The sequence below is a fragment of the Cydia fagiglandana genome, chromosome 21 (assembly GCF_963556715.1).
Source record: "Cydia fagiglandana chromosome 21, ilCydFagi1.1, whole genome shotgun sequence".
NCBI classification, from domain to species: domain Eukaryota; kingdom Metazoa; phylum Arthropoda; class Insecta; order Lepidoptera; family Tortricidae; genus Cydia; species Cydia fagiglandana.
The window spans coordinates 7,533,514-7,559,167 of record NC_085952.1 but is presented as its reverse complement, the minus strand read 5'-3'; the positions used below and the strand labels follow the sequence as shown (position 1 = coordinate 7,559,167).

General features: G+C 38.8%; 4 protein-coding genes across 4 annotated transcripts; 2 read left to right on the top strand and 2 right to left on the bottom strand.

Moving 5' to 3' along the window:
- Nucleotides 1-204: 204 nt before the first annotated feature.
- On the top strand, nucleotides 205-20,561 carry LOC134675260 (transferrin 2). The gene is made up of 16 exons (XM_063533479.1): nucleotides 205-369; nucleotides 468-652; nucleotides 1,017-1,139; nucleotides 3,071-3,232; nucleotides 3,707-3,840; nucleotides 4,617-4,783; nucleotides 5,457-5,601; nucleotides 9,458-9,667; nucleotides 10,363-10,471; nucleotides 12,063-12,245; nucleotides 13,597-13,767; nucleotides 14,841-15,010; nucleotides 15,879-16,022; nucleotides 17,028-17,215; nucleotides 18,160-18,319; nucleotides 18,840-20,561. The coding sequence occupies exons 1-16, from the start codon at nucleotides 327-329 to the stop codon at nucleotides 19,108-19,110; spliced, it is 2,565 nt and encodes an 854-aa protein (XP_063389549.1). The 5' UTR covers nucleotides 205-326; the 3' UTR covers nucleotides 19,111-20,561.
- Nucleotides 20,562-20,595: 34 nt separating this feature from the next.
- Nucleotides 20,596-22,997, bottom strand: LOC134675154 (uncharacterized). Its single transcript, XM_063533329.1, has one exon. It carries the CDS (start codon nucleotides 22,720-22,722, stop codon nucleotides 20,596-20,598), a length of 2,127 nt encoding a protein of 708 aa, XP_063389399.1. The 5' UTR covers nucleotides 22,723-22,997.
- Nucleotides 22,998-23,107: 110 nt separating this feature from the next.
- Nucleotides 23,108-24,626, top strand: LOC134675175 (glycerate kinase). Its single transcript, XM_063533367.1, has one exon. The coding sequence runs from the start codon at nucleotides 23,186-23,188 to the stop codon at nucleotides 24,623-24,625; it is 1,440 nt and encodes a 479-aa protein (XP_063389437.1). The 5' UTR covers nucleotides 23,108-23,185; the 3' UTR covers nucleotide 24,626.
- On the bottom strand, nucleotides 24,623-25,632 carry LOC134675232 (uncharacterized). The gene is made up of 4 exons (XM_063533447.1): nucleotides 25,471-25,632; nucleotides 25,277-25,388; nucleotides 25,103-25,207; nucleotides 24,623-25,029 (listed from the first exon to the last, which is right to left on the bottom strand). The coding sequence occupies exons 1-4, from the start codon at nucleotides 25,566-25,568 to the stop codon at nucleotides 24,640-24,642; spliced, it is 705 nt and encodes a 234-aa protein (XP_063389517.1). The 5' UTR covers nucleotides 25,569-25,632; the 3' UTR covers nucleotides 24,623-24,639.
- Between the last annotated feature and the right edge of the window lie 22 nt (nucleotides 25,633-25,654).

Genomic DNA, 25,654 nt, shown 5'->3' with positions numbered 1-25,654 from the left:
AGTAAAGGTTGTATATTTGTATTCCTTTTTTTGACATTATAAACGAAAATCATGCCATATTTGCAAAACCATAACAGCAAAGTGTGCTTGCTAGCTGCATAGCATAGGACATTCTATTAACGTACCGTGTGGACCGTAGTATCTTCTTAGTTGTTTGTGGTGTTGTGGACGCATTAAAAGAATGAATGATCGTTGAATCCATTCATTCAGTTGTCAACCAACCGACTGTTGTGACAACTTCGGGTGTGTCCATCCGTAAATCGAAAACTTTTCAGGCAGCTTTTATGAATTAATTATGGTAATTTAGTTAATTAAATACTTCCACAATGAAAGAACTTTGTATATTCGTATTGTTATCAGCAGCTTTAGGTAAGTTTTAACTATATTTACTACAATTTTTGCCTTACAAAGTTGGGCGTCATCTAGTTGGAATCGGTAACTCACGTTTTTCAAACAAAAACTTTCAGCTTCAGTATCAGGGAGCGGAGGCATCAATGAAGTATTCGTGCCGCCTAAAGTGGAAGGGCAGGACGTAGTGACGTGGTGTACTACTTCTGTAGCAGCGCAGGAGAAATGTGAGAAGCTGACGAAGATCGCCCAGTTGGACAAAGGCTTACTCGGGACGGACTATATCGAAATACAGTGTAAACGGGTAAGCGTTTAATTTTATTCAACCGGTCGGCTACTAATTGCCTGTTGACTTATAAAGTTAAGGTAAAGTGCTTCACAAATCTTATTTATTTCAGAATCCTAAAGGTTTTATATGCGCGCCGCCCGAAAATCGCGCCTGTATGACGGAGCCTTAAATCGTAAAGGTGTCAAACGCGTTTAGTATTTATTTAAGAGTGCACTAACTAAGAATTATTAACTAAAAAATTTGGATGACAGAGAAGTAAAATATTTTTTTAAAGATAAAAATAATTTAAAAAAAAACAATCGGCCCGCATCAATAGTGAGAATCTGTTGTTGTTAGATGTTACAAAGGAATCTTCTTTATGGTCATTTTTACATTGCAGGCTTTTGACACAGAACAATGCATGGCGTGGGTGGACCAAGGAGAAGCTTCGCTACTGGCCCTGGATGCAGGGGAAGTGTATGTGGCTGGCCGCTACCACTCTCTCGTGCCTATCATGCAAGAAGTAAGTTATCTTGGTCAGGTCTTATAATGCTTAGCCAAACTGAAACCTTAAGCTGTTTTAAAGCTAAAAGCAAAGTAATTTAAGGACAAAACTTATAGACTTATTAAAATTAAGTATAAAAACTAAATAAATTAAAACTAATAAAATAAATAAATAAAACTTAGGGGTCATCCATTAATTACGTCACACGTTTAGGGGGAGGGAGGGGGTCAAGAAAATGTGACATGGGGGGAGGGGGGAGACACAAACTTTGTGACGTCACTTTAACTTCATCAGTAACCGAAAATTTATTTAAATTATTTAGTTCGCTGTACATTTAAATAACAAGTTTTTAAAACGAAAATAGTTTTTAATCGTTTAATTTTCTTTCCTAAGCAGTTTTGGGTTATAAAATTACTAATATTTATATCGCAAAAATATTTTGATAAAATATTAATAATACTTAGGTACTTACTTAATTCGATTTGGCGATTTCGTAGAAAAAATGTGACGTCACACTAGGGGGGGAGGGGTTTGCCAAATGTGACCAAGTGTGACAAGGGGGGGGAGGGGTCAAAAAACCTAGAAATTGGTGTGACGTAATTAATGGATGACCCCTTACCCACCTACCTTAGGTCCCCCAGATCTGTCCCCTGTGGAAGGGTGCCTATAAGGGGCTATTCATAAATTACGTCATTTCAAATTAGGGGGGGGGTCTGGACATCGGATGATGGTAGCATGAAGTAGGAGGAAATGGAGTCATTTGAAGCATGATTTTTGGATGATTATAGGGGGGGGGGTCAAAAATCTTCAAATATCGATGACGTAATTTATGGACAGCCCCTAAGGCTGGCTACATTCCCACGCTGAATAGCTATGCCTATTCTTTGTTGTACAATGTTCTCATATTTAAAATATTGTGATTAAAAGTATCTTAAGTAATTTAACAACCAATATTCAAGCATAAGGTGCAGGAGGACAACTTTGTCTGCAGGGAAATTTCAAGTAATCAATTTGAAATATTATCTTCCATGTTTTACATTATTAACTAGAGTCACACACAACACATCTTCTTCGCTATCTGAACACATTATGGCACTCTAGTTAATAATGTAAAACATGGGAGATATTTTGATTAGTTGAAATTTCCTTGCAGTCGAAATTGCCCTCCTACAACTTATATTCGAAAATTTTATTATTTAGAATATCATTCTTAGAGAGTGAAATAGGGCTATCTGCATATGTGTGGCAGTGTAATTAAGAGTTTCTATCCAGACATATTGAGGCAATACCAATACCACAGTACACTAAGAACAGTAGTGAATCTAAGGCCGCTCGGCAAGTTATTTGCCTACTCTTGCGTTGGCGCTTAGAGTTGTCACTTTTATTGTACCTTCATACTGATACGCGACCCGGCCGCCGCGCCCCGCGCCCCACGGCGGGTTGGTCAACGACACCTTCTCGTAACTCATGAGGCCCTGGTACTTGCTCCTTGCTAAATTCAATTTTTAAAGAGTTTTTTTCTCGATTTTAGTCACCGTAGCCTATGGAGACTAACAAGTAACGCTAAGCGGTATTCGTAGGCAATGGATGTTCCTATATTAAGGGTGTCACATGTGCGTTTCTGACTTATGAAGCAATTGTTCCTACAATACAATACGACCTCGGCGAGCTGTGCTGAGTTCTACCGTCAGAGCAGACAAATGCGAGCTGCCCACCCGCAGCGTACTCGAATGCACGCGATCACAGTCGCGGTACGGCCCACGCTGCCCCAACCGTATTCCCCCGTATATTATGCTAATGTGTGCGTGGCAGAGCGTGCGTACACGGGGTCCGGCGCGCACGCACACATTCAAGCCGGCAGCGGCACATTTCTATGAAGATTCACTACTGTTCTTGTACTGTGCCAATACCTTATTGTACATTATGTTAACATTTGTCATGTATTACAGTTGTATGGCCGGGGAGAACCATACCAATATGCAGTGGCCGTAGTCAACAAAGGAGGCTTGCCCAACGTCCAAGCTGGGACAGGCCTGTACGGGCTGCGCGGAGCCAAGGCCTGCTTCCCCGGTGTCGGCTCCTTGGCTGGATGGGTCATGCCTATACATACTGTGAGTATTTTAGAGACAATTCTTTAAGTATTCGGAAAAGATTAAAATAATTAAATGTTTATTAAACTACTACAACTACTAGGTTACACTTCTGCAAAGAAATTCAAAATAAATAAACGGTGTGTATCATTATCTCAATCCATTTGGCTGTTGTATTTATAGCCCAAACCCTCTTGTACACACAAACAGCAACACTCGTAACTGTACATCGGTGGACCTTATTACAAAAGGCATAAGGTGCACTGATGTATAGTCAGCCAAGAAAGTGGTTTACCACTTTTCGACTCTCTTATCTGATTGATAGAGACGAAAAGTGGTAAACCACTTTCTTGGCTGACTACAGTTAATAGTGTGGGTGATGGTATATTTAGAAAGCGTGTGCCCACCACTAGATGATAAACAGGATGGCAATGACCTTTGGTGGTGGTGGCACCTCTTCTGCTGTTGTCATATGACTTTATAATTTTCCAACAGTTAATGCAAGAAGGTGGGCTAAGGATAGCGGACTGCAACAACCACGTCAAGTCAGCTATCGAGTTCTTCGGAGACTCTTGCGCGCCAAACTCGTTGAAGGACCTGTACAACCCCATCGGAGACAACCCTGACCAGTAAGTCATTTAAAATATATTTAATAAGATAGCTTTAGCTGCAGTAGACGCAAACCAAACTGACGACTAGGGTCATATCTCTATCTCTCTCATCCTACCTTCAACCACGCGAGCGTGAATGAGAAACTTTAAGATCCCAGTCGTCAGCTTGGTTTGCGTCTACTGTAGTCACCCACTCCCCAAACGAGCAGATAAAATGCAAAGGTGAGACATTTAGTCTGATCTTGTAAATGCATGCTTTTTTTTTCTTGTAGAAGCTATGGTAGAAGTCACCATTGGGTCTCCAAGGTCCTATTAAATAATAATAAAAAATTGGGTCTCCAATCAAAAGTCAAGATACCAGAACTATCTTTGCTTAAATATCATAATTTTTATTTTCGCTACTTTATGTGGCGTTTGACATAACTGAAATTTATTATTAGTATTTTGAAGCAAGTTTTAGAGTCTAGAGAATAAATAATAGTACTAGGTACAGAAGACTCACTCTCTAACAAAACGCGTCTGTTACGATCAGCACAGATATGGCCGCTAGGTGACGACAGCGTCACGCGCAGCTTATGGCTTTCCCCAAAATAGTACTTTTAGCTACTTGTAGCAAAGCGACGAAATCGCGGAGTGAGCCACGCCTGTCTAGAGTTGGAGCTCTTAAACAAAAAGAAAAAAAAGTTAAACTCAGTTCAGTCTATCAGTTCCATCATGCTGTCAGGAAGTGACGTATTTGATCCAAAAAGTACTTATTAAAGTATCTCAATGCAACTAAAAAAAAACATTTACAGGTTATGCAAGTTATGTGTTGGAGGCGCCGGTGTCCGCTGCACTCTAGCGGACCCCTACGCCGGCTACGAGGGCGCGCTGAAATGCCTCGTCGCCAACGGTACTGGTGACATTGCCTTCGTGCGAGACACCACTATACAGCACGCGTTGCTGTCCACCAAGATAATAGGCAAGTATTTGATACTGTCATGTTAAGGTTTTTTTTTTTTTCGATGTGGCGCGCGCACAGCTCTTGTGAGCAAGGACCCCGCTAAGGATACGGGCGAGCCTTGCTCATATGCATATCTGTCGCCAGTTTTCCCTTAGTCGTCTTATACGACACCCATCACGGGACGAGATGGGGTGGTGCTATTCTTTTCTGATGCCGGCACCACACGGCACTCATGTTAAGGTATAGTAGTAGAGGAGGAATATGTTCGCTTTTATACTTGCGAATTCCTGGTATAATTAAATATAAATATTGTAGTACTCCGGGAGTACTACAATATTAAATGAATGTCAGGAAAAATCGGAAATCAGGAATTTTGTCAGGAAATTCTAAATGAGTATCTGGTAACCCTAGGTTACCAGATACAGGTTTTCTACCAAACTAGTCTGGGTGTCTGGCGACCTACGAGCTGCCCCTTTTTTCGCACAAAAACTCAGCCTCGCCGTGCAGAGGGGGAACGCGGCCAGCGTCCCGGGAATAATGCCTCAGGCTAATTTAGGGCTAGATTTATGATTTATTTATTTTGTTATTTAATACCAGTGGTATTAAATTAATTCCAAATATTGCCTATTAAACCCTAGGTAGAATCCCATCTTGAGAGTAACTAGTTGTGACATGGTTTTCCGTGACCCAGGAGACGTGTCCCCGGAGCGGTTCGAGCTGATCTGCCGCGACGGGTCGCGGCGCGCGGTGACGCAGTGGGAGGCGTGCAACTGGGGCCGCGTGCCCGCCGACGCCGTCGTCACCAGCAGCGCCGCCTCGCTGCAACAGAGGAAACGGTTGGTATTACTACTCTTTAGAAATATATACTAACCCCCTTATTCATAAACGTTTACTAAAGTTGACAAGCCGATAATAATCGTTTGTCCCTTTCCGACGTATTGGTATGATAGAAAGTGACAAACGATTATTATCGGCTTGTCAACTTTAGTAAACGTTTATGAATAAGGGGGTAAGGTAATAACTTTTCATTTCTCATGCTCTGAAAGAGGGTCATTGTTGTTCTAAAAGGTGTGCAGAAAATGATACGTTTCTGCACTAGAACATTTTACATTCCAAGTATGACTATAGTAGTAGTCGTGTATAGTAGTAGTGTAGTAGGTTAACTGGAAGAGATCCCATTCAGGGATAAGTTCGCCTTTGTTGTATTTAATTGACTCTGTAACTGTGTTTCTCGTGTTTATATGTGACGTCCCACGGTCAAAGGTACCTTATGGCGGATATGGAGTTATGCATACCCCAGTAATCTACAATAAATAAGCTATCGATAACACAAAAGATCAACCTCCTAAGTTGCGTAGTTACAGAGATATGATTTTTTGAAAATAATGTTGTGAAATTAGCAACTTTACGATAGAAGTGTTTTAAGTTTAGCCGCCTAAAAAACTATGTTCCTGAAGTAAGTTACATAGTTGACTACAAATAATAATACCTTATATATCTGAGATCAAAAAAATGTTGCGACTTGTTCTGTAATGCAAATAGAAACCTTTGATATCGACTGATTTATGTTTATACTAACCAATCTCTTGAAAATAAAGTTTTATTTCATTTTCACGATTGATTGCAATGAGCTCTCAAGATTTAAATTTTATCTATTATAAAACGACACTGAGAGACAGTTTAAGCAAAAAACAATACCGATTTAGAGGTGAAAATATATTTATTGACTTTTTCATATAAAATCAGAAAATTGAATATTTTTACTTTTAATGTAACACACAATCAATTTTTCTGTGCACATATGAAAGAAATTCTGTCATTCAAATGAAATAAATCCTAAATCCCCAACTAAATACTATATTTAACCCCTTATGCCACTTTAAACTTACATAACAATAACAGTATTTGCTCCATACATTTACGAAAAGGTACCTTATGGAAATAAATCTAATAATACATCACTACAAAACATTAATCACATTGAAGTTTATCTTTTATGAATAGAAAATATTAATTTACATTAAACTGCCACAAATTTAATTAGTTCTTCGTCATAATAATCTTAAAAAAGACCAATAATTTGTATGTAATGAAAAGGTACCTTGTGGTTAAGTTACATGATGAGGCATGATGATGATGGAACAGTTAGGATAAACTAATAATATTTTGGGGTAAAGATGGTATAAATCGTCTATTTCTTATCAATAATATATTTTGGTTGCCATTGAAGACAAGCGGCATTGAGGTTCAATGACCTCAGATATTCCATAAGGTAATGCGTCGGGTATTGGCATTTATCAGCAAACCAATGGCTGATTTATTGCATGCGACCCAACCAAATGAAGATTATTCTAGTTAAGAAAGACTTGACGTGAGTAACTTTGGTATAATAGCAGGCTACTTGGATTTGTAATGTCGGTCGATGTACGGTTATAACATTTGCTAGGCGCCCCAACTAGAACTGAAATTATCAAATTAGTTTTGCAGAATGCTAATACAGTTCTCTACCAAACTTCTTTTCCCGTATTGACTAGTTTTTTTGGGAATTTTCAATCTTTTTTCCATAAGGTACCTTTTCACTAAACTCTGAGACGACATTACTAGGCTTATAACTAACTTATAACAAAAATAAAAACAGGTAAACAAACGTTACGCATTAAGGTTTCAGATCACACAATAAAAAAAAATTGAGCATTTTTCGCCTCTTTACAAAACATTTCATATCTCCGAAACTAGAAACCCTCATAAGGTACCTTTTCCCGTGGAACGTCACATATTTCTATGTACAATAAAGTAAATACATACATACATACATACTATAGTTAGTTTTTTTTAGCATCGGGAAGAACTTGAGAAAAGGTAAGCGATCTTGACATGTCTTTTAATTGAAAAACACTTTTCAAAAATCATTAACTATTACTTATGAAAGCAGAAGAATATAAAAGATCGTATTAGATTCATAATTGTTACATATTTGTTGTAACTTGTTTTTAAAATGCGTTTTTCAATTAAAGTACACATCAAGATTGTTTACCTAATTTCTAATGCTAAAAAAAACGCACTATATATTATTTGTTTTCCGATAAGCAATTGAAATTTGGGTTTAAATGGATTTGTTATACAATTTCCATTCTGATATTTATCTCCCCATTCCATAAACATCGATACTTTTGCCTAAATTGTTAATTGAAAGTACCCTCAAGATTTACTATCGAAATGTCTACTTTTAAAAAACATGCATTTTACTTTCCTCGTATTCAAAATAAAAAGTAGAATGTTTAACTCAGGTAAAAGGCATCATTTCATCCCTTGGTTAACAATCTACTATTCCTACATGTAAGTGGACAGAGATGTGACTTATTTGAAATACTTGTATTTAAAATGCAAATACAAAATGCAAAATACCTATTTTGTATTTTGTATTTAAATACCTTTTGAAGAAAACTATTTTGTATTTTATTTGAAATAGTTTTTGGGACCTATTTTCTATTTTCAAAATACAAAATACTTTATAGTAACTAGGTAGGTAATGTAGGTAGGAGTTACAATCTCTTCTGATGTTACAATCCTGGCAACTCTCTCATTCTTTTAACATGGAACTGTTGAATCTGTTTAGTAACGTCGCACATGACCACAAGCGTAGCGAGTGGTTAAAAAAGTGGAATCTTGAGAGTTGGGAGGGTTTCAAGGCACGAGAGGAGAATAAACTTTTCTGCCCTGGTGAAACACAAACGAGACGTTTTCATCACTCTAACGAGAGGCATTATACTAGCTGTGAAGCATTACAAATTAATGCTTTAAAAGTTGGCCGATTAAAACCATCATCCATATCTACATCCTACCGGTTAATATGAACAAACAACTAGAAATTTGCACTTTAGATAGAGGATTGATTTCAAAGAGTAAAGAGAGTCTTTTCAACTCGGAAATTCCGAGTAATACTTTTTAATTCAGACTGGGTATTCACTACTCAGAGTACCTTTTATCGAAAAGTATTTGTATTTTAAAAAAGTATTTTGAAAATACCTATTTCGTATTTTGTATTTAAATACAAATTTAAAAACTATTTTGTATTTTGCATTTGAAATAGTATTATCAAGGAAGTATTTGTATTTTGTATTTAAATACTTTTTATAAAGTATTTTTCGCATCTCTGTAAGTGGAGCTGTACATAGACCAAACGGCGTCCTTTAAATTGATAATGCCCATTCTGCGTTTAAACTCAGTTTCAAGAGATCTATAATCACTACAACTCTTAAAACAAAGTCCCCCGACGCGTCTGTCTGTTTGTATGTTCTCGATAAACTCAAAAACGACTAAACGGATTTTTATGTTTTCATCTATCAATAGAGCGATTCGTGAGGAAGGTTTAGATGTATAATTTGCATAGACTAGGAATCCTCCAGACTGAGCATAGTCGCGCTACCCCCTCTGCCACGCATACGGTAATTTTACTCCATGTTCGATTCGAAAGTGTCTTTGTGTGACGTCCGTGTCTTTGAACGGACCAATCACGGCACGGGACTTCGCTCACCTCGTCCCGCGCACCCCCGCATTTTTGGCATCATCGGTTGCATGAAATAATTGCTCTAAACTCGGTCTAGAGGATTCCTGGTCTATGATAATTTGTTAACCCGTGCGAAGCCGGGGCGGGTCACTAGTATCAAAGTAAAATACACTTTTCATTTTCAGCTACCAAAACCTAATTCAAAAACTGGTTCAACTGTACGGCGAACCAAATCCCCTGAATAAAAACTCTAACCGGACGGCAACCTACCAATCTCGAGATGGCTACGGGAACGCATACACTTCTACTACAGAGCGATATTCGTATGATCCGTACAGGAGGAACTATAATGATAGGAGCATTGAGAGGGTCAACAATGAAGATAATCAGTTGAGGTAAGTTCTTTAAGGGGTGTACCCCTTTTACTGATTATTTACTGGTTAATTTAGTTACCAATAGACTCCCGAGGTTGAAAAAAGCTTTCGTATTGTACAAATATCAATCATCAGAGCGGTCTCTCTAAGAATTAGAGGAACGAGAAGAAGGATAGAAAGATTTGGATCTGAAGACGGCTGTGGAATACCCATCCTTGAAGATTAGATTTATCTTCTTTCTACCGCACAAGAGTTTTTTAAATACGTTTAAAATTGTATTATTAAATGTAATAAATGTGTTATCAACTTCGTATTATACAAATGCGTTATTATATACTAGCAAAAAAACAACATAGGTCTAATGTATCTAAAGTATGTCTTCCACGGAGCAAAGGTCATAAGTTTTTTCAAGCAATTACGCAGTGGACCGAAATTCGACCAATCACCCCTGGGTCAGTTACAAAAATGGAGGTTATTCAATAGAAATCTTTATTTCAGGGTGCGCGACAGCCGCCACAGTCATATGGGACATGATGGCAGATGGGACAGTGGCCTGATAAGGCACTGGTCCTCTCTGCATTTGTCTTTAGTACCTAAGATAGTCATTTAAGTTTTTTAAGTTAACCTTAGCTATAAGTTTTAAATTGTTAAGATGTACTAACAAAATATGGACCATGTTTGTCTGAAATAAATGCATTTAATTTTTTTTTTTTCAGCATTAGCACGGAGTCATCTTTCCAGCCCAGAAAGGATATAAACGGGCACAATATAGAGTCTCCCTTCCGGTTGTTCAACTCCAACGGCACCACCGATTTACTATTGCAGGTATCATCTATATCGATAATTCATACTAATATTATAGATGCGAAAGTGTGTCTGTCTGTGTCTGTCTTCACGCTTAAACCGCTGAACGGATTTATAGTTCATTTTTTTAGCATTAGAAAAAAAAATATTAATCGAAAAACGCTTTTTTAAATCAGTAACTATTACTTATGAAAGCAAAAGAATATAAATGATCGTATTAGATTCATAATTGTTACATATTTGCCGTAACTTATTTTAAAAATGTGTTTTTCAATTAAAAGACACATCAAGATTGTTTACTTTATTTTTAATGCAAAAGAAAACGAACTATAGTTTAAACTGTTTAAAGGACTATGCGTTAAAATGGCCCAGAACCAACAGGTTGAGAGTTAGGTCGTTAGATAGGTATATCTCTGTACTTCATTTCGTTCTATGGGCACCAAGCGGAATCCCATTGCAGAACTGAGATATTGCTATTTTAGTCAAACTGGCGTCACCCTTATTACCTTGGCAATAGAGTCCACCGCCGGGCGAGTGCGGCAAATCATTCAGTGTGCGCGCCCGGCGGTGCGCGAACATCTACCCTGCAGCAATTAATTTACTTACTTCGACTCTATTGGCTAGGTCAGCGGTTCTCAAACTTTTTTGGTGACGAACCCTTTTGGAAAGCGAAATATTCATATCATTCATTCATTCATTCATTAAGAGGGTACCAGTCCCAATGACCTTCGACCCGATCTGTAACTCTCCGTTTTCTCAAGCTTTCCATGGCTTATCCTATTTGACTACTGACGTACTTTAACAAAACAGAACTCCACATATCCTTGACATTTGCTAGACATAGTGGACTCCTATAGCTTCTTTTTAATGGTTTTCTTGTCGTACAAGCACCAGAGACGTATCTTCTTTCTCGTTTTCTCATTGCTGAGGCTCGCGACCACATGTAATTTGTCTCCATTTCGTACGGTCATATGCCGTATGGACTGCCGCAACCCGACCTCTTTATTACGTTCGTCGACTATCTCAAACTCGAGCACGTTTGCCATTCATTCGGCTTAAATTCATGTGTTTCTCCACATTATGCGTTTGATAGGTATGTCCGAAGAATCTAAGGGCTCACCCATGGCATGTTGGGAAGAGATGAGTGGCGATATAGAGCTCTTTGAGAATGGACTTGGAGGGGTTTGTTCTTCTAGCTGCCCGAGGTATAAACAGCACTAGCAGCAATCTTCGTTTATTCGTTAACAGTTGACGGTGAATACTTAGGATTACTTACTCAGCTATTTTAATTGGTGTGTCAAATAGTTTCTGCAATTGGCTATTCAGTTTCATTTAATTAATATGTAATTGATGTATACTTGACAACTGTAACATAAATAATACAACAAAAATCATATTGTAATCCAAAAACCAGCTTGGAATATCTAATTAACAACAATCAAGGTCACGCCGATTTCACGCCGATCATTTATCGGCAGCGGCGGCGTGGTCAAAAAGCCCGGCGGCGCCGGCGCGCCGGCGCGGCGCACACGTCTACCCCAAATTAAAAATTTTCGTTCGTCACTGTGGACCAGATCACACAGCAACACTAAACACGGCTCTAATTCCCCAGGACGCCACAATAAACTTCCGTATACTCCAAGAGGAGGAGCAGGCAGCGAAGCACATCCTGAACAACCAGTACGTGGGGGATCAGGCGGAAAAGGCAGTCTTTAACATCAGGAACTGCCCTATCAAGAGGATGATACTGTGTGTCACCAGTGACGCCGAGATGGATAAGTGTGTCAAAATGAGGGTAAGTAATTGGAAACCTACTCATCATTTTCCTAAACGTTTTACGAGTATGGGCGTTTGTACACGGCTAAAGGGACCCTCAGATTACCAGTTCGCCGGACGATATCAGCCTGTCAGTTGTTCGGAACTGTCAAATTTAGCTTTTAGGGGTCATCCATTAATTACGTCACACGAATTTCTAGGTTTTTTGACCCCTCCCCCCCTTGTCACACTTGGTCACATTTGGCAAACCCCTCCCCCCTAGTGTGACGTCACATTTTTTCTACGAAATTGCCAAATCGAATTAAGTAAATACTTAAGTATTATTAATATTTTATCAAAATAGTTTTGAAGATATAAATATTAGTAATTTTATAACCCAAAACTGCTTAGGAAAGAAAATTAAACGAATAAAAACGATTATCGTTTTAAAAACTTGTTATTTAAATGTACAGCGAATAAAATAATTTAAATAAATTTTCGGTTACTGATGAAGTTAAAGTGACGTCACAAAGTTTGTGTCCCCCCCTCCCCCATGTCACAATATGTCACATTTTCTTGAATCCCTCCCTCCCCCTAAACGTGTGATGTAATTAATGGATGACCCCTTAACTGACAGGCCGATATCGTCCGGCGAACTGATAATCAGTGGGCCCCTTAACGCGAGAATGAATACGCTCGGACTAGTAATGTAAGCATTGGGGATGGCAGTTGTTTTAACGAAAGCGTTTGCCAACTGTCTTCTCAACCCAAATACAGTCTGGGTTGCTCACGATTTGGCTTCAGAAGAAAGACACTGATAATGATAACCGCTAAAAACGGCCACAGATGCTTGCGGTTCCAGGTACCTTCTTGCGTTCCCATAAGTTTATGATGACGCGTTATACATAATAGGGTGGCCGCGTAAAGCCGCAATAAAAGGGTTAATGTTAAGATGGAATCGGAATTAAATATTTAAGGACTTGAAATGGGGTTAAAGTAAAGAAGAGGGTATAAAGCCGCAATTTTTCTGAAGTATTGGTTAGTTGGCCGATGACAGGTCGAGTGGACAAAATGAGGGGAGGCCTTTGCCCAGCAGTGGGACACCAAAGTAGGCTAAAAAAAATGGTTGGTTAACCCATTGACCGCCACAGACGGCTGTGGACGTCATCCGAAAGTCTTGCCAAGGGCGCCAACGACGGCTACAGCCGTCAGCTTCGCCAATTCAACAGGGAGTTACGGGAGACTCCGTAAAGTTCAATTTCGCTTAAATATTCGCGATCGACTGGCGTCCGGAGCACGGCATGTTCCTTTGCCGTCTGGCGTTCAAAGGGTAAGCCCCAGCACATGCTAGTTTTAAGTATTTCAACTCTCTAAAACCTTATTTTGTTCAGGTGGCCCTAAAAGCGGCGTATCTCCAACCATCTCTAATCTGCTGGCGCGGCCACAGCACGCGGCACTGCGAGCGCTCCGTCGCGTCCGGAGTGGCCGACGCGGCCGTCATGGACCCGGGGGACATGTTGCACGCCGCCATGGCTCATAGACTTGTCCCTTTCATGCAGGAGGTAAGACTTAAAGCAGCGTATCTCCAACCGTCTCTAATCTGCTGGCGCGGCCACAGCACGCGGCACTGCGAGCGCTCCGTCGCGTCCGGAGTGGCCGACGTGGCCGTCATGGACCCGGGGGACATGTTGCACGCCGCCATGGCTCATAGACTTGTTCCATTCATGCAGGAGGTAAGACTTAAAGCAGCGTATCTCCAACCGTCTCTAATCTGCTGGCGCGGCCACAGCACGCGGCACTGCGAGCGCTCCGTCGCGTCCGGAGTGGCCGACGTGGCCGTCATGGACCCGGGGGACATGTTGCACGCCGCCATGGCTCATAGACTTGTTCCATTCATGCAGGAGGTAAGACTTAAAGCAGCGTATCTCCAACCGTCTCTAATCTGCTGGCGCGGCCACAGCACGCGGCACTGCGAGCGCTCCGTCGCGTCCGGAGTGGCCGACGTGGCCGTCATGGACCCGGGGGACATGTTGCACGCCGCCATGGCTCATAGACTTGTCCCTTTCATGCAGAAGGTAAGACCTGGAAATATCTCCTGAAAATAGATATGGAAAGATAAAAAATAACACATTTGATAAAAATTTAATACCTACGCTAAATATTATTTCTTTATTACACACTAGTTTAACCTTTTGGACGCCAATGACCGATATATCCGCACCGCAGGTTCAACGCCAAAAACTGATTAATCGGTCACAGACCACAGAGCAACATAGACGTGCATATGCGTAAAGTTCAATTTCAGTTTTGACACTTCGGTGACGTGGCGTCGAAAAGGTTAAAAGATCCATTGAGTAAACTGATAAAAGTTTATTTTATCTTGAGCTGTTTTTCTTTCGGAACTTATGTACGGAATATCATTTGATATTCACCACTTGCTTTTCGGTGAAGGAAAACATCGTGAGGACACCTACATACGTCTGCGAAGAAATTCAAAGGTGTATGTGAACTTGTAAAGTCCCCAATCCGCATTGGGCTAGCGTGGGGACTATAGCCCAAACCCTCTCGCGAGTGAGAGGCCTGTGCCCAGCAGTGGGACGTATACGTATATAGGCTGAATTCTTTCTTGGCTCAGATCTACTCAAGCGGCAAGAACTGGTACTATGCAGTGGCCGTCGCTAAAGAACAGGACCCGGACACGGATCTCACGTATCTCCGCGGCAAAAACTCTTGCCACACCGGCCTGGGTCAAGCCGCCGGTTGGATCTTCCCACTGGCCTACCTCATCTCTAATGGATGGATTCGGTAAGAGCTTGTATTATGTTTACTTTTAGTTGACAATGACATACGGCGCGATCATTTGGGGTAACTTGATCATGGTTTAGAAAGGTTATGTATTTAACTCGTAAAACGAAAACGCATATAACAGTGAACATTTCGGCAAACATGTGGCTTACCTCCTTAAATGAAAAGGTAGTTACCATACCACTTTATGTAGTTACCATAGGGTATCTTTTGACTTGAACACTTACATAACCTCCTAAGGCCCAAAGTCCTACCTATAGTACTTATTCAGTACAATGAAATTTAAATCATATTCGATTGGAACAGAGTTGCTTTTTCTTTGTTTCGTTTAGTTTTTGAACAACGCAAAATCAACTCTATTTTCTACATTGTAGGTTCAAATTTCTGTGGCAAATTTTGCATTTTTTTTTTGTATGGCTGGGCCTTAGGAGGATATAACAATGGCGCTAGTGTAAACTACGTATATACTAGCTAATAATAGCTATGATTCATAAAATTTGTGACTGGATGTAACGTATACGTCTGACTAGAGATTTTCGTCCATCTGTCAGCCTGTCCGAAGTCATCTTCAAGTTCAAGCTTAATGCTGCATATTTTCTAAACACAATTGAACAAGTGTACCTATTTATTTCTGTTGAAAGATTTTTTGACATGTGATAAAAACCTGCAATGAAAGCATACGTCAAAAAATATTTTTTCCCGGAAACGATCTTATTTGTCATGCTACTTCTGTCAACCTTAGTACTTTTTGTACCGAGACTGACTGAAATAGCAAGACACGTTCGTACGTTTCCGTGAAAATACGATGGAAAACAATTATGCACTATAAAGGTACTTAAAAATGAGTTGTTATTTTATTTGTAAACAGTTCATACGGCTGCGACGGCGCGCACGCGGCGGCCCAATACTTCACAAAATCCTGCGCCCCCGGAGCGCTGAGCACCGAGTACGTGGACGCCAACACCGTGCCGCACGACAACCTGTGCCACCTCTGTCACGGCGCTGCGTTTAGGTGAGTATCATATATACATATATATACAGGACACGAAGAACTACATCTATATGCCATAATAATTTAATTAAATATTTCGTTAGAATAAGTATTGCGATACAGCGATGAAATGCTGCCAGCATCTACGTCTCATCTATCATATTTTGTAATCATTTAAGTAGTTTAAGTTTATTTTAATTTATTTTTAGATTTAGTTTTTAAGTTTTGTAGGTTAGTTATTTAATAATGTTTCTTTTAGGTATGTTTATTAAGTTTGTATGCGCTAATAAATCATTACTTTATATTATTTTTTCTATTTTAAGCTTAAAATAGCAGCATTTTTAGCGCTTTTTGCGGAGTAATTGATTCTTTTTCAGTTATATGTTGGACTCAGAATCCATTGACATCAATCTTCCAATCTGGTCCCGGGACTCCCTAGCAGGGACGCCATGTGAGGTTGGGCTTTACATAAAGGAAAACGTCTATATACAGGTTCACACACACACAGGTATAACACGTAGATGCACTTTTATTTGTTTAGGCTATGTTTGTGTGGGTGAGTCATAGCACACATACTACACATTACTATTGATCCACAAAAACGCGTTGGTGGATTGTGATGTGGAATTAAGACTAATTTTAACCAACCACGGAAGACCAGCGTCGGGGTCCTCAGTTCCTTGACATGAAGCTGAGTGGAGACGTTTTTGAGTAACCCTCTATAGCAGTGGTGGGCAAACTTTCTTCATGGGGGGCCAGAAAGTTTAGGAAATTTAAGTGGGGGCCAGAATTGTAGCCAAAATTTATTTTGGTTTGCGATAATCGTGGGCCAAAGCCATATACTAATTATTTCATAGGACCGGCGGCGGGCCGGATATAACCATTGGCGGGCCGGAGATGGCCCGCGGGCCGTACTTTGCCCACCACTGCTCTATAGAGTCTATAGTGATACTACGTCAGTGTTAATTTTAAATCAGCGTTTTTTAATAAAGCTTCTCCTATCCTATTCAATTTTAACGTTCACAGACGATGCCGCCGCGACGCGAGCGAGGATTACTACGGGCATGTAGGCGCCGTCCGCTGCATGGTGGAGGGAGGGGGGGACGTAGCGTTCGTCCGCCACACCGCGCCTGCTGAGGTCTCAGGCGGCCGTCGCACCGAGTGGTGGGCGAGGGACTTGCTGCCTGATGACCTGCAGCTGCTCTGTCCTGACGGTGAGGGACTGACATTGTGTTCTCAGGCGATACCAGTCACCTACAATAATATGTTACTCTTCAAAGGCCGCAAAAATATGACACGCTCTTATGGCTCTAAAAATAAGATCGCGTCTGATATTTTGGCGGCGTTCTTTGTGTACCATATTATGGCAGGTGACTGTACCGTCCGCTGCATGGTGGAAGGAGGGACCCACGACTGTGACGGTGCTGGAATACCCGTAAATGCCGCCTACATGTGTTGGAGTAATGACATAACTAAATACACAAGTTCTGTCGCGATCGCCATGTTAAGGGATAAGGGGAGATAGATGATGCAAGATGCCGTTGAGCTGGTTGTTTTGCACCTCATCAATCGGCAATCTAGCGAAACTTACATGCGATTCCTCGCTCTGTCTGAGCCCTAATAAGACGGTATGAGAGAAGTGAAACAATCAGATGAAAAATAACCGTTTATATTCAGTATACTTGTCCTATAATACCAGTTTTCATAGACACATTATCTCAACCCTTCCTTGAGGTATTTAAGCGGGTTGAATAGAAGAAGAAGACGACATACATTTATTTTATCGCCACAACATAGTACACGAAAAAAAAAACTTGCAGACAAAAAACATTTGGACGCTAAAATAGGATCCCCCCTCAGTATAATGCCGCGGCAAATCGTGACGCTGGTTTTCTGTGGGGACCACCTGACTTAGGGTCGGTTGCACCAAACTGTTCGTATCGTTAAAGAGTTCGCTAAATTTTTATGTATGGAAATTTTCATAGTAAAGCGCCGGGGCGCGCCGGCTGACGTTGATCAGTCTGTCAGATGTGGTTGGTGCAACTGGCCCTTAATCTAAAGTTGATGGCGACACGTACGCCAACGACACACACATACATACGAATACAAACCCAAGCAATATATTTTACACTGGTATTAATAAAGTAACATTTGCCAGGGACCCGCGCGAAGATGCACGAATACAAGCACTGCAACCTGGGCAAGGTCCCGGGCTCGGTGCTGATGGGCCGCGCCAACCACACCGAGCTCGACACATACTCCAACCTCATGGTGTACGCGCAGCAGTTGTATGGAGCCACGGCGACCGATGAGTTCAGGTAACTTTAATTTTCAAGTGTCTTCTTCTTCTTCCTAGCCTTATCCCATTTACTTGGGGTCGGCTCTCCTTATATGGCTTTTAATTTTCAAGTGTATAATTGTTAATATATTAAATCGACCTTTATTATAATGTACAACAGACGGTCTATCATAAGTTGCGTTCTCGCGCGCGACTCCATACTTCTAGCGCAACTTCAAGTATGGACTCGCGCGCGAGAACGCAACTTAGGTGTTAACTGTAATGACAAGGTGAAAGAAAACTTTCGTGAAATAGGAGACGGTGATTTTCAACCTTAATACAAACAAAATAAAATCAAAACTTATTTAAAACCTATCTATTACTTGCTTGTAATATTGAGTTCGCTCTTACTCGTATACAAGGAGAAAATCAAATAAAATGTTAAAAATCATTACAATATAAATGTAAATGCATTGTACATTAGGTCGATTTACGCATAATTTACAAGAATAAACTAGACACTTTATACAACAAACTACAACTAAATAATTTCCTTCCAGCTTCAGCATGTTTGACTCAAAACCCCCATACTCCGACCTAATCTTCAGCGACGCCGCCGTCCAACTGAAGCCCTTACCCCACAAAGAACGCTCCGCGGAGCTCATCGCCGGCTCCGCTCTGCTCCGAGCTGCCAAAATTGTCTCCTGCGACGCTCCCCAGTCGGCCTACTATGTCGCGGCCGACGCTGACTTCTTATCTCACGCTTATAGGACAGGGATGGTGGGATATGTATTGGCCGTCGCTTTGTTTCTAGTGGCGTTACTTCGATAAGTAACCATCACATTTATAGGGATATATGCCTTTTAAAAGCTATTTTAGCGAAATTATTTACATAGAGTAGAACAAAGCTTTAGAGTCAGACTGTGAAAAGTCTGCAGTTATTTTGATAGCCCACGCAGTGCTAGTATCATTTTAAACGTCAAACTTCTATGAAATTATGACGTATATATAACGCTTGCACTGCGTAGGCTATCAAAATAGCTGCAGACTTTTGTAGGATCAACGTAATTTCTATTAGCGTTATTCATAAACGCCTGTTAAGTGTAACAAGCCCTTGATAATCGTTTGTCCTTATCTGTCATTTTTAGGGACAAAATTTAACAAAGATTTAAGTTTTATGAAAAAGGGGTATGTTATCATTTCCCCAAATTATTATGCTTTAACACGTAATAATGTGAGAGTAACTAAAGTAAACAAAACTATTGACGTTTTAAAATGTGAACACTATTCGGTTGATCCTCAGTATTTAGGTACCCATGTGTATTACCAAGTATTACATATTGGAGCAAGTAAAAGTCGAAGCTAACTAGAACATAGCGCCAATACCACATGTAGTATATATTTTTTTATTTGATCTGATTTATTTAAAGGTAAGGTTTTAATGTATTAAGTAACAATTTTGTACTGCTAACTAAAATATTAATCCGTCCCAAATGCCTTAATATTAAAATATTTTATTCAAGAATTAGATAGAGTGAGTGAATGGCTGCTTATAATAAGAGTATGTATCGCCGTATGGTACAATAAAGTTATGCTTTATGATATTGCCTGTATAAAATTGTTTTATGTAGAAACATATTTTCAAATTAATTATATTTTTCTTTAATCTAGTTTTGGGCATCACTTTCGTGATTATTATATGAACAGTTCTTTAAATGTTTTATACATTATTATTATCTATGTATGTAAAGAATTTTCTTTTGATTTCATGGTATGATATTATTTTAATCTATACATTGTCTTACAAAACTTCCGTTAGTTTTTTACATCATTGACTGAACCTACATTTATGTACCTATGTGCCTTTATAGTGATATAGACATGCATTTCTGAATTATAGTTCTGAGGTAGCTAAGGTAGAATTAAACTAAGATTAATTACAAAGAATCTCGTAATGATATCCCGTCCAATGAAGCTTTTTTGTAGTTATTTAGACTCACATTCATCATGCATATTGTGAATTATGAATAATTATTAAAACTTTCCTTTGCTTTTTTATTATATCATATCTAATCTAGGAACACTAATTTTATATTTACATTTTACTTTCACTTTTTCATGTGAATAATAACAGTTGCATCTTATACAATACATATCTCTGTCTCTAACTCACTTAAAATTAAATTAAATGGGTTTTTTCTTCTACTTTTTTTTAATTTGTAAGTATTACAATGTGAATGTTGTTACATATGTATGTAAAGAAATAAAAGTGATTTTAAATACTCTTTTTTTTTAATTTCATAATTTAATTGTAAGTCAGTCTATATGTTTGTAACATTGAAAGCCTTCAGGCAGAACTTCGAAATTTTTCATTATTATTTTTAGATCTGCCCTTTTACAAACTTCACGAATTGCTTTCATTCTGCAATTCCCTTCAAAATCGATCCTACTTGAGTGTTCCCGCCATTTGCCAAATATGCAATTGCATTTGGCCAATTCATTTTTCACTGGTGCAACTAGGACACTGCATTTTGATGTCTTGCTTGCACATAGACTTAATGCCTTAAACGCTAAGTATCGCAAGTGGTTTATACAATATACAAACATGATTTCAGCTGGTGTATTCTTCTTCATAGTTTCCAATATAGAGTTGCTAAGTTTTACTACCACTCGCTTCTTATAAAGAGACAGGTAGTGCAATATATCATTCTGGTTACACAGTATAGCTAAAATGGTACAGAATTTGTTTGCTGACAGGCAGAATGTGGTGAATATGTGCTTCCAAATCAGCTCCTCGGTGTTGTGATACAGATTGAAGAGGTGTCCATTTATTTGAATACCAGACTGGCCTATTCGGTTCTCAAGTAGCTTGTAAGGGTTACATATGGCCGTGGAAAAGGATATCTTATAGCACATTGGTCCAGCATACACATTGCTAGCTCGGCTTACTTGCATGGTATTTGTATTGTAGCTGTATCCAAGGAAATTTATTGTGCTACATGATGGTATTCCTGGATATGAGAAGTTTATCATAGTTTTCCCATAATTTACATTGCTGTAATTTGACAAAGCTTCCAGGAATGAAAAAGCATCTTCAAGAGAGTCTGTAATATACAAATAGTCGTCTACTACTCTGGTGAACAGTTTCAGTTGTGATGATGATTTTTGTAAATGAGAGAAATAAGTTTCATCAAGGTGTGTGTAGTAGAGTTCGGATAAAGCTGGTGAATACTTGTAGCCCTGGACCAAACCCTGTTTCCACTCATAGATTGTGGAGCCTGCTCGGACTAAGAGAGGTTTATGGAGCTCTGTGAACATTTCTTTATATTGCTGGGCTATTTTTTTCTTCACATTCAAGTTAGTCTCAGAATTCTGAAAATTGCAATGCCTCGCATTCTGTATCTTCATGAGTTTTTCTTTATTTATGGAGCCAAAGGCATTGCTCAAGTCTGTTTTTACGAAGAACAACACAGGTTTGTTCTGTCTTACCCATTCTTGATGTAAAGTGTTGTATTGACTCTCTAATCTCTCATTTGGTTTCCCAGTGAGTGTTTTTAATAAGGCCATTCTTTCCCTCATTTTGTATCTGTCTGCTGGAGTATGTATGTCCTGCTTATACCGAACTATTGGCCGGCAATCATTGTTACCCTTCAAAACAAAGTGCAACTTCGGAATTTCTCTATTCATGGCTTTCAACTTCAAGATATCATGAAGACTATACATCATTTTGAATTTCTTACCCAAACAATAAATATCGCATTTCTGTAGAGTTTTTGATTTAACCATTTTCAGTATCTGTTTGTCATAGAAACTTTGCCATTGGCTTTTCCAAAAAAAATACAGTTTGTTTTCATCGGCATCAAATTTACAACTTGTGATGTAAAAGTTCAAGCACAGCATTGGTGATAGTATATATTTCAATATCCAGAATAATATGTTGTTCAAAATCTTTTGCATTTTATCAGTTGGTAATGTGTTCCAAGGGCTTACTTTGAAGTCCCAATTTTCCACCATCTTTGAAGCTATTACATATTGTCTCTTCATGCTGAAAACAACAGTTTTCACAAGTTTTCTAAATATTTTTGCGTTATGATTACTTTCCAATAAAGCTTTGGGTAAAATTTGATACAAAGCATTTGAGCAGCAGTTGAAAATTTCTTCCTTTTTGACTGGTGACAAACCCTCATCTTGAGTTATTTTAGAAAAGAAGTTTCTGAAGTCTAGTTTGGAATTGTTGTACAAATTCTTCTTTAAATTGTTCAGAATAGCTAACAAGTCCTTTGGTGTTTCTCTTACCATCTGCTCGTCCTGTAAAACATGATGAAGGAAAGCGGAGTCGTCTTTGGTCTTCAAAATATTTAGTTTCACACAGTTTCCAAATGATCTTATGTTTAATTTATTAACAAAGTGCTTCGATACACAAATTGGTTCACCAGCGTTCATCGTGTAACCATTTATTCAGTTACAGTGAAAGAACTCTTAAGTTAATGAGAAAATATAAACTTTCAGCGAAATTACGCGTCGCCCCTATCAATAGAATTCAAATTTTGCGGCGACTTGTTGAGACCTGCACAACGGACGAAAAGCACCCCTGTCACCCCTACACGGTAACGTCCCATTTTACATGTACTGACACAACTCGAGAAAAAGTATAATTTAATTTCAGTGATTTATTATGTAGGTATTTCGCCTTCTCATAAGCTAATAAGGGATAGAAAGTACTCCGCACTTTTAACTGATTATTAAACCATTTATAATTTCAAAAATGTTGCAAACGGAACGAGCCCTAGCGTTTGACGTTTGTTATCAGTTTTGTCAACCCTTATCAATAAGCGGTTTAAATCAAATGACCTTCATGACATGAAATAAGGTTAAATTATTCATTTGTTTACATTAAATAATAAATATGGCTAAAACAGTGATACGTGACTTGCTTCAAATTTTCAAAAGCAGTGTATCTGCAGTGCTTCCAGACAACCTGATAAGAAACTCTGTTAAATACAGCCCAGTGAGTCAACAACTAACCATATTAAATGACAAGTATGATCTTCAAAGCAAAGATGTTCACGTGGTTGGTACAGGCAAGGCCGTGCAAAACATGGCAGTGGAAATCGAGAAGGTTATGGGACCTAAAATAAAACAAGGAATTATAAGTGTGCCAGTTGGGAGCTTGAAACATAGACCGTCAGGAATACTAACCTATTTTGAAGGAGCCAAAAACAATTTACCTGACACGAACGCCGAAAACACTGCTAGGAAAGTAAAAGATCTTGTTACAAAATTGGGACATAATGATTTGCTTTTGGTTCTAATATCAGGAGGTGGGTCGGCACTGCTGCCATTACCAAAAGAGCCTATAACTTTGGAGGAGAAAACTACATTAATAAAGAAGCTAGCGAATGCAGGTGCCGATATAACTGAGCTAAATGTTGTCAGGAAAGTTATCTCAGATGTAAAAGGTGGTCAATTAGCCATTCAAGCACAACCCGCACAAGTTGTCTCATTAATACTTTCCGATATTGTCGGTGACCCCTTAGACTTGATTGCAAGTGCACCTACTACTGAAAATAAAGATGATGCATCTAAGGCACTGAATATAATTAAAAAATATAACTTATTTGATGACCTTCCAATGTCGTTTAAAACTGTGCTTTCTAAAGATAAGGAGCAACAACTATTTCCAAAAGAAAATGTAAAGAATTATTTAATTGGGACCAATCAACTAAGTATAAATGCTGCCTTGGAAGAAGCAAGGAATTTAAACTATTCAGCTCTGGCATTATCAAATATTGTAACACGCAATGTGAAAGAAGTAGCAAAGTCATATGCAACTCTTGCAAAACTCGTCTGCCATTTAGTAACTGGGAAAATGAACTTGAATGAAGTAAAGGCGCATATTAGTAGCCTAAATATTCCAGGATTAAATCCTGAGATAATGAATCAGCTGGTTAAAGTTGCCCATAAAGATATTTGTCTAGTTTTTGGTGGGGAAATAACAGTGGAAGTCAAAGGTGTTGGGAAAGGAGGGAGGAATCAGCAATTAGCCCTTGAGTTTTCTGCACTCATACATGAAATGAAAGATGATTTTAATAAGTTTGAAATATATCTACTCAGTGCAGGTACAGATGGTATAGATGGGCCTACAGATGCTGCCGGCGCTATAGGATATTTAAATTTAGTTGCAGATGCAAAAAAGGAGAATCTGGACATTAATATCTACTTGGATAACAATGATTCTTATAGCTTTTATAAAGCATTTAGGTCTGGTGAACTTCATGTTATCACAGGGCATACAAATACTAATGTAATGGATATTCATTTGATGATAATAAAAAGATCTACATAAATTATTTTATTTACTCATGATGATTTCTTCAAGAATTTTGACAACAATGAATCCTTGTCCTTATCTTTAGCTTCCTTCAGTTTTGCCGATGTAAGCACAGCTTGCTTGCATAATCCAGCAAACTTATCCTTTTTCTTTTTATTATTTTTTATCACTTTGTTTGGTTTAGTATTGGCCAGTGCATTATTTTTGTTGTTTAACGAGAATACTTCTTTAGCATTATAATAAATACTAGTTTCAGTTTTCTTCTCCATGGCTTGTTTGGCTTTTGGATTATTTTGTTTTGGTGTGTTACTTGGTGCTGCTACAGGGGTTTTCTCATCTTTATTATTAGAAGTTCCATCCTTTGTAGGTTTTAAAACTGTTGTCACTGTACTATGCTTGCAGAATGTGCATATCCTTTCCTGCCGAAAATATAATAATTTCACTAATTGGCAATAAACAATATCACTACATCAATATAGTTTTAAAACTTACCATTTCATTACTATTTAATAAAGACATAGGATTGGGGTTTTGAGCAGTTGGTTTCCGAGATTTTAATCTTTTTTTCTGCCTTTTACTGAGTTTGAGGGGCTTGACCTGTAAGTTAAATTACATTAACCACTTATCGAAAACATTTTTTAAATGAAAATGCATACAAAGTCTTACCTTAATCATTGTGTCCCTTCGCCATTCAGTGCAACAGTGAGGACACCTGGCTATGGACGAAAAGTGCTTGTCTGGTAGTCCATATCCCTTTGTTACTTGCATGCATCTCATTCTAGAAATATACAAAGCATATTAACCCACTTAAGTTAGTCTTATACAAAATACAGTCAAAGAAAAAGTCATTAAGTACTTACAAATAATGACTTCTCAATATAAAATGTGTTTTATTTCTTTCTGTCTGAAGAAGAGTAGATGCGGCATTATATAAAAATCCAATATGTGCCTCTGCCATCGTAAAACTGTAGAAAAATAAGTAAAGAACCCTAAAAGGGATAACCTCAATAATTCTATTCCTTTTCCAGACCAAAACAAATGTCA